Raw genomic sequence first — 12,365 nt, forward strand, 5'->3', positions numbered from 1 at the left:
AGAGGCAGTGAAGTTACCCTGGTTCCTACGAATCCTCCACCACATCCCACCTCACCCCATCCTTCCCAGCTCTGTGGCACAGCCTTCCTTCTCCTCTGAAGGGCTGGGAACAACTATGGCCATAATCTGGTTTCCTGAGCTGTCTTCTATCACTCTGGCAGGTCCTTAGAAAAATGAACGTTAAAGAGAAGGGGGAGAAACCTCCACTGTTCAAACATCTTTAGCTTTGACAAATAAGGCATCCAGCTGTGAAAGGAGGAAGGAAATTAATTTGGAATCACATTTTAAACACTGCCATAGAGGCAAAGTATCTTCTCTCTAATTTCCCCCCCCAAGCAAAAAATGAATTTCCCTGATATTTATAGAAAGATTATTAGGGCCACAAGGAGTGATTTATATCATCTCATCCCTGTGATGGAGAATGAAAAATTGCTGGGGCGACAGCCACTGGAATCCTGCTTTTGTCCGCCTGACAATTAAAATGGCTAATTTCCAACTCCGACAGATCCACTGGGGTTATAAATCATTCCGGAAAGGCACTTTTCACCATGAAAAATGAACTCTGCCCCAATCAAGCACAAGAAGCTTAGATCAGAGATTTGCATCTGTTTGCTTTCGTGTGTAAATATATGTACTCCTGCTCCACACCCACCCACCAAAGGAGATGCTAGGAAAGAGGTGCTGCCCCTGCTCGCTTGATGCTGGGCTGTCAAACTCCCTGTGCTAGGAGCTGGATAAATGGGACAGGGGAGGCAGGAGGGTGAGACAACACTGAGGTCGGAGAAAGTCCAATGACATTTCTGTCTTGTTTCTGACACCACAAGCCCTGGAGAGTTTCACCCGAGAACATTGCTGGTTGAGCAGCATGGGTGTGAGTCCGTCTGCATGCAGAAGGGCCAGCTTCTGCCTGTGTCCACTCCAGCTGAGGATGCACATTGGACCACGTTTCCTCCTGTGCTGTGCCTATGGGTAGGGGCAATCCCACCAGAAAAGGGCAGGAGGGAAGAGAAGGAGCTCTCCCAAGGCTTTGCTCTCAGGAGAGAGACAAACGTATCCAAGGAAACACAGGAAAATGAGGCTGGCTGAGCACAACACTGATGCCAGGGCTTCCCTCAGCCTCCAGGCTTTGAGGTGGTGATCTCCTGGGGCAGAGCCTGCTGTATGGGACCACAACAGGGGGAATATGGGGAAGGGGTGTTTGGAACTTCTGAACCAAATCTCCAACTTGCAGCTCCTTGCAGGGGTGGAGCTGGGACCCAGCTGTCCAGGCAGCCCATGCCAGTGCCCCCTCCCATGGTAGCACGTGCCTGGCCCCATGCACACATAGCACCCACTCTTTAACATGGGAGAAGACGACCCTTTCTGAATTATCAGATCTGTCCCAGGATGACTTTCAAATCAATGGTCACAGGCTGGAGGAGTTTCAAATAGAAGCATTTATTCTGCTCGTCCTTCCCACTCTGCATAGCTGGGGACCGGCCGGGGCTGGTGCGGATCCCAGCGGCACCTGGATCCATTCCAGTCCAGCGTCGGGCGTCCTAACCTTGCATCAAGTCTCCCTAAGACAAATGCTCCACTTGACACTTCCACAAAACTCAAACAAAAGCCCCGCACTCTTATTTGTGCTGCTCCCCTAAACACCTCCCATAAAGAAACTGAGAGCAAACAAATCTGTGCAGAGGGCTCTCATGGGGAGCCCCGAGCACCATGCTCTGTACACACATCCCCGTGCCTGGTGCACAGCTGCTGCTGGTCACCCCGTTTCCTTATCACAGTTTGTACAGTCGGCAGCCTGATGTCTGCCCAGCAGCACAGAGGGCCCCCGGGAAAGCTCTCCACACCACCGGACGATAGGGCTCTGATGCAGCCTCGAGGAGGGATGATGGATAGACGTGATAACCTTGTTTTGTAAAAGCTCAGTGGTTTTCTTTTTGCATTCCTCGCTTTCAAACCCCCTGCCAAAGGGAAGCGAGTGGTGGGGCATTTTGGAGAGGCCAAGTTGTGATTTGCACCAGTTGTGATGTGCACCAGCAAAGATCTCAGCACCAACCAGAGCTTCTGGGGGCACTGGGCTGGGACATCTGGGCCATGCGCTCCACGGTAGGGAAAGATGGAGCCAGGCAGCCCCTGTCCCAATGCCAGCCCCCACTGCAAAGCCAGTCCCCATCCCAAAGCCATGTCCTGTGCACCAGGACCTGTCACAGTCAGGCTCACAGGAGCTCCCAAGGAGCTTGCCAGTAGTACCAGCAACACATTTTGGAAGCATGAAGCCGGCCAGCAGAGGCTTGGGCAGCCCTTGGCCTCCAGAGAGGCTGGCTGTCCAAGTTTTTGTGAGCAAGCTTCTGTCCTCAGCCCTTCCCCAAAGAGGCAAGGGCCCCTTGCAGCCATCCCTCCCCTTGCAGTCACCGCTAGCGAGAGGCAGGGACTCACCCATGCAGGAATCCCGCTGCTCTTCGTAGCCAGCACTGCACACGCACTTCCCGATGGGCACCAACCATTCTCCCTCGGCACTGCAGTACATTTTGGGGGTGTCCCTCTCCTCTGAATGGCCCACGCACTCTCCCCGCACTTCCACCAAGGAGGACGAGTCCGCCCCAGTCACAGCCTCGGAGAAGGACGCCAAGTTTCTCACCATTGCCGGGCACTTCTTGTAGTACACCCGCACTGAAACGATGGCGATGCAAGCACCTATGTCCTGGAAGGCCAAGTAGAAACCCCTCTTGCTCAGTGGCCCCACGCCCCGCACCTCCGTGTTCAGCTTCAGGCGCCTCACCCCCAGGTCCACGTTGGTGAAGCTCTCATCAGCTGCGATGGTGTCAATCTTCATAAACTGGCTTTCCCGGGTGCTGGTGCCCAGGTCCCGATCGGACTCCAGATAGTAGAGGTTGAAAGTCTCCTTGCAGGTGCCCAGCACGCCCGGCATGCTGTTACAGTCCCGTAGCGTGAATTTAATCTCTGCATAGACCCGCCGCGCGCCATCCCGTTGAACCCAGTTGGTCCGTAGCCAGTTGTTCTGGTTGGGGGTCATGACATTACAGACCTGGTAGGTGTGGATGGGGCTGAAAAACTCATCCATTTCATTTATCGAATCCCACTGCGGGACAGAGAGGGAACAGGTCATTCCAGATGTCCCCAAACACCAAGTGAGCATGGGGCATGCAGGAGTCTGTGCCATCACCCACCCCGGGATGAACTCCCTCTGCTCCTGCAGCTGCGTCTGGACAAGAGATCACTGCTGCCACAGGCCAAAGGAAAATGAGGATGAGCAGACTTTACCCAGCACTAATTTGTGCAGTAACTCTCGCAGCCCACCCTGATGCAGAGCTGGGTGAAGTGCACTCCTGTTCGCAAGGGGAATGCTTGCACAAGTCTGATCTGATGGTAGAAACTGATGGCAGTGTGTGTTTGGGAGGGCTCCAAATCCTCCAGGCCTTGTCTGCAAGTCCCTTTTCTTGGTGCTCAACCTGCCATTCGCAGCAGCAGCAGGAAGGCACCCACGTGGTGCTCACCTGGGTCTCTTCTGGCTCATGCAATCTCCATGCACAAACTAAACAGGCCATTTTCCATGTGGAGAATGAGTTTCGGGGTGCATACCACAGGGTGAAAGGGAAGCATGCAGTGAACACCGGACTTCCAGCAAGAAATGGGGGTCCATGGGGGGTCAAAGCCCCCTTCTTCCCAGGCAAGCTGAGGTCAGTGTGGTGCCTCGGTGTGAGCCCACAGTGCTCAGCCCATCTGAGAGGCTGGACTGGGGGCTGGCTCTGGGAACCTGGGGGGCTTACAGCTTGACAGCTCTGGGGTTAAAATTCAGTGTAGCAGGGTGAGCTCGGGGAGGAGATGCTGTGGAAAAGCAAGTTGCAGCAAGCAGGATTGCAAAGGAGTGGTGGTCTGGGTAAGTTTACAGGGACAGGGACATTTGTGTCATCAAAGGGAGAGATGCTAAGTGGTTTTGACTGATGAGAAGTGAGAAGAAGTAGTGAGATTTTGGATACAAATGAGCTCCATAGCAGAGGAACAAGTTGAACTTAGTCGTTGGGGGCTACAGGGCACTTCTGGGGGCTCGCTCTTGCCTCACATGTCTCCCTCTCCACTCTCTCCAACCCCCCCAAACCCTCACCAGGACCCACAGACCTTCGCTTCTCTGGGGGCTTCCCAACACCACTTCAGCTCACATCCCTGTCCAAAGCAGGCACCCCAAACACATCCCCCATGGATGGGTCTGGACCCTTGAATTATTCTTATGGGAGAAGGAGGAGGAGGAAGAGGAGCAGAGGAGGACCAAACCTTCTGACCTTTCCCTGGACTTAGCAACAGTCTTTGAAGAGGCCTGAGTCTCACCACCATCCCCAAGTCCGGCTGTGAGGGGCAGCCCCAGACGCAGCCCTGCAGAAGTTGGGGAAGGTACTGGCACCCCCACAGTGTTTGCTGCTCTGCCTACCAAACCACCTCCCCCCACAGCCTCAGCACTCCCCTGCCTGCACCTTCCTCGGGATGCCGGCTCTGCCAGCACCACCGAAGGCAGCTGACAGGGAGAAGCCCCCCACCTCGGCACTGTGCATGCCCTGCCTGCCTGCGTGCTGTCTGGGGGGCTGGGAGAGCCATGCAAAGCTCCAGCAGTGGTGCACAGAGCAGGAAAACAAATCTTTTAAGCAGCATTCCAAGGACACTAAAATAAACTTCTGGGCTTGCTCTGACGGGGCAAAAATGGTGTTTTCTTATGCAAGTGGTGATCTGTGTTTCATCACAGACGCAAAACCAACAGCAGCCCAGAGAGAAGGAGTCTGATGCTCAGCTCAGAGCGGGTGAGCCTGAAGACTTCACCCCAGTGACTGTGGGAGCTGATGAGGACGCAGATCTGCTGGGACAGGCACCCGACAGCCTTGCTATGTGGCCACTAGCACTGCAGGGACAGGACATGGCTAGGGGAGGGCATCACACCTCCAGAGCAAAAGAGATATTGGAAAGGGGTTATCAGTGATACCCCATGAAAAGTATACGTGATATATACCTATATATTTCATTGAGGTGATACCTCGATGAAAGCTCACACAGAGGGGAATATGCTGGCAAAAGGTGTGAAAGTCAAGCCACTGCTAGGAGAGAAAAATATTTCTGGTTCTTTTAAAAAAATTGTCTTCTGAATTCCAGAAATGCCCAGGTTCATCCTAGGTCCTAGGATCACTGAAGACCTGATCTGCACCCCAGCACTCAGGTAGGCAACATGGAAAGGGGCCAGCCTACCTGCATGCTTTTCTGGAGAGGTGAGCAGCAGCACCCCTCTTATTATGCCTCAGCTTCCCCAACCACAGAGATGAACCTGTAGAAAGTGCTGTGACACCAGGATACACTCCTGCCACTTGGCCAAGGGGTACAGGGGTGCCCCGAAGTGTGCGCAGCAGCAGGCACAGCACAGCTCCCTGCATACCCCTGCACCGGGGCCGGCAGGAGCCAGCCAGCTCCCTGCTTTTGCATCAACGTGTGCACACACTGCAGCGCTGCAGAGGGTGTGGAAGTCTTTGTCAAAATTAATCGAGCACAAATTAACACAACATCTGTTTCCTGTCTTTTCTCTGCTGATTTTCCCAGGGTGGGAAGTGAGGCAGAGCTGTGCATGGGAGGAGACACGCAGGGCTCTCCAGGAGTGTCCAGCAAGGGAAATATGAGGTTATTGTGTGCAGCAAAATGCCTTGGCCTCCAGCTAGTGTGGTTGCTTTGGGTCTCCAGACATTCACTCTCTCCCAAATCTGGCAGAGGAGATGGTGCTCATGACCGCGGCGTCCCCACACTCCTGTGGCACTGCCAGAGCTGGCAGCATCCTCACTGCTGGCACAGAGCAGGTTGCTAAATGCCCATCTCCAAGCATCGGCAATGGTCAGCATCAACCACAGGCGAGAACTTGGACTGTTTGTATTTGCAGCATCACTGTTTCCAACTTGGTGCTTGCAGAACAGCTGGACTGTCGGCTCTTTCCCAGGGTTGTACACAGCACCTTGGGATCCCAGTCTGAGACTAGCCCAGAACACCACACCTGTACCACTGTCCTACAGGGCAAGTGCTCTGCCATCGGTGGAAATGCATGGAGGGAAGGCAGGCCACCTGAACTGGTGGCTTGGATGCCACAGGTGCATCTTCCCAGTGTGCCACAAGGCAACACAGGTCCCACAAGCCCTGCCAGGTCCCAGGACCTGCCGGGCGTTTGGGATGGAGGGACCTGCTTCAGGAATCCCCATGACTTGAAGGGTTTTTCTGTTCCACCTTAGTTCCAGGAACAGAACATTCCACCTTCTGTTCCACCTCTTATGGCCAGGGAGAGGAGTCTCTGACACTGGGTACCATCGGTTCAAGAGCACAGCCACTGTGCACGCACCCACCCTCCTGGCATCACCTGCTCTCAGCTGATGGTTTGAAGTGGCTTTTATTAAATGAAGCTCAGCCCGGCCCCCGTCATTGCGATAAGATCCCCTAGCGAGACGGAAATGAGGACATCATAATTAACGTGGTGAGCACACACATTGGCGGGGGGGGGGGGGGGGGGGGCATGATTGCATCTGTATTCAGGGACTTGCCTAATAGTTTAAATTAAAGTCAACACCAGTTATAAAAAAATTGCCAGATTATGAAAGGCAAAAGATGCAAACACCAGATATCTGGGCGGCTGAGCAAGGTCTTAGAAGTCTCCCAGGGCCTGTGTGGCACAGCAGAGCGGGGAGAAGGAGGAGGAGGAGGAGGAGGAGCGGAGGGGGTGAACATGCAAGGAGAGACCACGTCCCCCTGGAGCAGCAGCTCAGCCTCCCACCACCCTTGTAGAGCCCACAGAGAGAGCCAGAGGACGAGGTCTCCACAGCCCTGGGACGGCTTCCAAGGAGGGATGCCAGGTCTGCCTGGCATAGCAAAGCTTTTGCTGCTGCTGAGACATCCAGCACTTTCCTTCCTCCCGAGAGCAAGCACTGAGCTACGGCACCTCCCCAGGAGCTGCTGGGTCCCTTGCACCACTGTCACTGAGAGAGAAAAAAAAAAAAGAGAAGGACATTATTGCAGCTATAAATCATTAGATGGGAGGCGTTAATGGAGATAATCCCCATGAAATCAGTCACTGCTGTGGCTAAGGAGGGATTTATCAGGCAGTTAACTACCCTGAGCTTCACTACAGGTGATTAACTCCTGGTAGTGACCAGCATCTGGGGAATTAACAATAACCCAGCATTTACTGAACAAGCACTGGGAGATGAGCTTTTATCTCAATTACTAGGCTAAATCTTTATTTTCCAATGTTCTATTCCTTCCCATCTTTTTTTTTTCAAAGAAAAAGAGTTTCACCGCAGCTTGCCCTGTAACTTGCTAGTATTCCTGGATCCAGGCAGAGGCTTCGGTTTGGAAAAGAAACCCAAGAAATGGCACAAGGACATCAAAGTGATGGAGGGCAGAAGACATAGCCTGGGCAGATGGGAGAGCCCCAGTATCTTTTGTTGCTTCGAGGAGAAAGACATGACCCTGAAGGGGCTTGAAATGGCAAGCACACAGCACAGCTTGGTCTGGGGACAGGGTTTTTACAGGGTGGGCTGGGGACAAAGGGAGACCCTGCTCTGTAACAGAGCCGGCGTGTCAGGCAGGGTTCATCCTGCCATCCTGTTGGCTGCAGGACCAGAGCCAGGCAAAACCAGTCCCCTGCTGCGCAGGCTTTCCTCTGCAGTTCAGTTCCGGGGCGTTTACAGCAGTACTGTATACCAGCATGAAATCCCCATCCCTGATACGCAAACACTGCTGAGAGACCATCCTACGGGCAGAAATGTGCCGTCTGTGCTCTCAGCTGGTTGTTTAAGCAAATCTGGTGCCTTTCTGCTAGTTTTCTCCCTGAGCTACTGCAGAATGAGGGAAGAGCACTCTTGGCTAATTGTGCCCAGGGGTCTCAGGATATATCTCTTTATCAGGAGCGGAGGAGCAGAGATGGGGAGGTGCAAACCACATCTGAAGGTCCTTCCTGGTGCTCCCACCAGCAAAGCCAACATGGAGCATGCTGGGTGTTGGAGCAGCTGCCTGGGTGGCGGATGGGCTGACCCCAGCCTATGCAGTGAGGGGGGTGCTGTGGGGCCAGACCACGGAGGTGCTGGTGGGGGGCAGATGGGGAGGTCGTGGGCAGCATGGAGGGGCCTTTCTCCAGCACTCAAGGTGCTCCCATTATAATTAGCTTTTTCAAGGCATCATTCAAGCTCCTTAGATACCCTGTGTCTGAACAGAATTGTTTCCTGTTTGACTTTGTAAATCAAAGTAGACGATACAATAATTATTAATAATATGTTGACTTATCTCATCAGCGTTTTAATTAGTCAGTAGAAAAGCAATTTGCAAAGGGGCCGATCAGGCTCCCTCTGATCCAGCAGGTCACGTGCCAAGCAAGGAAAGGGGAGAGAAGGGCACTGGGGCACTGGGGCAAGGAGAGCTGGGAAACCGGAGGCACAGAAGAGGAAGGGGCAGCCTCTTTGACGGCACTGATAAGAGTTTAATTTTCAATGCACAGGGAATTGTTCTGGGGATGGAGCGAGCTGCAAAGCTCCTGGGAGCCCTTTGAAGTTATAATTGAGAGGAGCCGCAGCCTGTGGGACAGGGATGCTCCTGGTGACCCTTCCGCTTCCTGCAGTGTCTCCAGGGTGGAGGTGAGGGGGGAATGCAATTAAACCCCTGAGCGGCAATTACAGCCAATTACCCCTCAGTTAATTGTCTGGCAAGAGGAAATGTCAAAACAGGCCACACATAGCTCCCTGATGGCTTGATGCTCCCCAGGGTTGGTGGTGCTGCTGACCCCCACTGTGCCCATTGCTCCCAGCCCCCTGCTCCTCTGCTCTTGCTGGCCACAGCAAACCCAGAGAGGAAAAAAAACCTTCCTGTGAGGCAAGTTCACCTTGCCCACAGGTGTGATGAAAACATCAAGACTTTGCAAGTTTTGCACTGCTGATGCTTTGGACCATTGCCCTGGCTGTGTGGGCAGCTCTGGGATCTCAGTCCAGAAGAGGAAACCTCTGAGACTGCTGCCTTTCCTCTGGCATCCCCAGGAGTCCCAGAGAGGTGGGACAGGACATGCAGGTGCTAGAAAAGCAAGCCATAGGGCACTAGGGACTGAGCTAGTGGACACAAGTCCCCTTCTTAAGCTTCTCAGGCTTAGGACTGGGGCTCTGTGCTTTTTAGTGCCGTGCAAAGACCCAGCCAGAGCTAGCCACCTCCCCACCGTCACCCATGCGGTGGCCCTGGGCTCACACAGGGCAGGGGAATGGCGATGTGGGTAAAGCAAAAACAAGCATGACTTCAGCTGGGGAGCCAGGGTCAGCAATGCTGTCCCTTGGCAGGAGGATGATGTGATGGGTGTGACTGTCTGTGGACAGAGCAGAGACACTGCGGGGACATCCTGCACGCTCCAGCACCGAGGGCACGCTCCAGCCACAGGTCAGGCAGGACAGCCAGCAGGCAGCAAGGGAGGATGGCACTGGGTGGGCGGGCACTGCCACCTTTCTTCCAGCAGGAGTATCTGAATCAAGGAAATGGCAGCAAAAATAAGGGACCTCGGATAAAACCTGGCTTCACTGTACACCACCTCCATACACCACCAACTGGGCTCTACCCAGCCCAGGGCTGCCAGAGTCACAGCACACTGCAGTGGGCAGGGACAGTCCCAGGGTCACTAGCAGTACTCCTGAGATGGTGACCAGCAAACTCAGTCCCTTTCCCGGAGCAGAGATCACACCAGGCTCGGAGCCACGTGGACCTAAGCTACCAAGCCTGCGAGTCACCTGGCATCTCTCCCACCTGAATCTGAACCCTGCTGTAGGGGCTGCTCAGGAGGCATCTGCTCAGTGCCAAATCATTGGCACTGAGAGCAAGTATCCTACAGCAGCTTCTTTGAGACACCAGCACCCTATCCCACCTCCTTTCCAGTGATGGCAACTGGATCCAAGTGCAAATTTACTACTCAAAAAGCACCTGGAGCTGAAGGACCAGCAAGAGGGTAAAGGAATGAGATGCTCTTTCAGGATGATGCGATGCAATGGCCCATGGAGGAAGAACCACAGTCCAGACAAGTGTTCAGAGGAGCCATTAAAACATCCAGCTGGAAAAAGATATGCAAAGTTGTTTGTGCAAGAACGTCACATCGAAACCCAGGCACCCTCCTTGAAGGTGTTCAAGACAGTTTTCACATAGCTGTATGGTCGTCCTCTTGGTCATGGGGACACGAGTTGGGCAAAAGCACAAAGTAAGCAAAGAGTGGTGTTATCCCATGACTTACCTAGGACTTGTAGGAGGAAAAAGCAGCATGTCCAAGAGGTGGCTTTGGTGTTAGGTGTTATACAAGTCTTTTTGTTTTTCTTTTCCTTTTTTGGCATCCAGTATTAACTATTTTTAATAAACATCACTAATAAGGTGGAGACTTCAGACATGTACTAGGGTTCAGGAGCTGCTGGGCTGCTGGTGAAGGGCTGCTGTTGTAATCTGTTGTAATGCAAGAGAGCAGCACAGCGGTGACTGCCCTGTGAGCCAGCCCCCACACCCTATGGTCACATAACGCATTACACCTGACAGCCCTAATGGGTTGGGACCCAGGATTCATCCCCTGGATTTGTAGACGTACAATACAGGATGCTGCACCTTAACTGGTCATGGAAGTCCCTGATGTGGTGAGAAAGAGGCACCTGTAGGCTCAATCCCTTGTCTGCTTTGGGAGTGCAAGGTCCTGCCCAGTCATGCCCATGTGTCCCCAGGACAGCCAGCTCAGGTGGATTCATCTTCGTCCAGGTCACCTAGGTGATGTGATGGATCCCATCTGCATGTCTGACAGCCAGTAATGGGCCAGGGGATGGGGTCACACAGGCATCTGGAAAGCTGGACTCATGGTGGAGAATCCAAAAGAAGGAGGGTCTTGGGCAGTCTGTGAGTGGTAGAGGGTCTGACTATGGGGAGGAATTGCTTAGGATAGAGTGAAGGGCAGAGCAGTGGAAGTGGACAAAGGAAAACAGCCCTCACTCCCAGAAACGTCCCAGAAACATCCTCCCTCCTAGGGGAGCAGAGGAAGCCCTGCTCCCTGATCCCCTGAAGGTGCATCGGGCCCCTCCAGGATGCCAGGATTTGGCAGCAGGGCTGGAATGAGATGGCAGCGTCAGGGTGACAGGACAGGGATCCACATGACTGAGGGCAGCCTGTGCATGACCATGAAGAGGACAACATCTCCCTCATCCAGGCAATGGCAGAAGAGGGTCCGGTGGCTGGAAACGGAAGCCAGGCAAACCCACGTAGTGATGGATTTCTAACAGCGACCTGTTAACAACATCGCTACAGGACCTGGAGGATTTACCACCACTGGCTATTTTGTAGTCAAGGATGTTTTTTTCTAAAACCTGGGCTTTTCTGAGATGCAAGTGAATTGACAGGTCTGAAGGCCTGTATTTATGCAGGAGATCACATCCCATTAGCTCTGCGGTCCCCTCTGACCTTGTACCTCTGAATCTACTACATTTCCAGGATAGTCATTATTGCAACAGCTAACTGCTAAAATTAGAGCTGAGTTAATGATTTAATATATTTACATATAGAATAATGTCTGATACAAATCTGATCATTGTTATTATTATGAATTCACAGTTCTGATCACTCCTGCTCAAACAGCGCAGGGACTGAAAGTCTCAAGCAGCAGATCAATGAAAATGATTAGAGGCCTGGGAAGATTTCTGTAGGAGGCAGAATTGGAAAGATTAGGACTGTTTAGTTCAGAGAGGAGATGAAAAAGAGTGGACATGAAAAACCAACACAGCAGCAAAAGCCAGGTAGGCACCCCAATTCTGCACATTTTGTGCATGCAGCAAGCCCCACTGTGCCTTGCAGTTGTCCTGTGTGTATTTATGGGATTGTTTCTGTTCACTAAATGAATGAGCAAAATCCTTACAGCCAGGTCACCGCTGCCATCTGAAACTCACAATTTCCAGAAAGGTTCTGAGGCAGGAAAAGCTGGACATGGAAATGCAAGTGAAGGGAGCATGCAGAGAGGATCCAGCCAGTAGAGATGGCAGGCTCACATGAGGGTCACCACCCCTACATCCCTCCCGGCCACGCTGCAGGGCTGTGCATTTACATCCCCATTCCCTGTAAGAAACCATCTGCAGGGGATGCTCCCAGTTCCCCTCTTGCCCAGTTCCCACAGCAAACTCCTCTGATTACAGGTGGTTGAGAGCTTCCCAGTCATTTTGGGCTGTTCCTCCTGACCCCACCCTGGTGCAGCGAGGAATGAGATGCTTCTCAGCGTGAGTGCCCATGGGGCAACCCAGCTCTTGAATTCCCTCAAAGCTCAGGACCTGGTGACAACCTGGTCCCTAGCAGGGGACATGGAG

At 53.1% G+C, this 12,365-nt stretch overlaps 1 protein-coding gene across 1 annotated transcript in view; it reads right to left on the reverse strand.

The window, feature by feature from the left end:
• ZBTB40 (zinc finger and BTB domain containing 40) overlaps window positions 1-12,365 on the reverse strand; it is a 132,822-nt gene that overhangs the window by 22,833 nt on the left and 97,624 nt on the right. Inside the window, exon 18 of the mRNA XM_075520547.1 lies at window positions 2,431-3,094. Coding sequence (XP_075376662.1) covers window positions 2,431-3,094 — 664 coding nt within the window. The remainder of the gene's footprint in view (window positions 1-2,430; window positions 3,095-12,365) is intronic.

This window comes from Mycteria americana, chromosome 18, assembly GCF_035582795.1.
Source record: "Mycteria americana isolate JAX WOST 10 ecotype Jacksonville Zoo and Gardens chromosome 18, USCA_MyAme_1.0, whole genome shotgun sequence".
NCBI lineage: Eukaryota > Metazoa > Chordata > Aves > Ciconiiformes > Ciconiidae > Mycteria > Mycteria americana.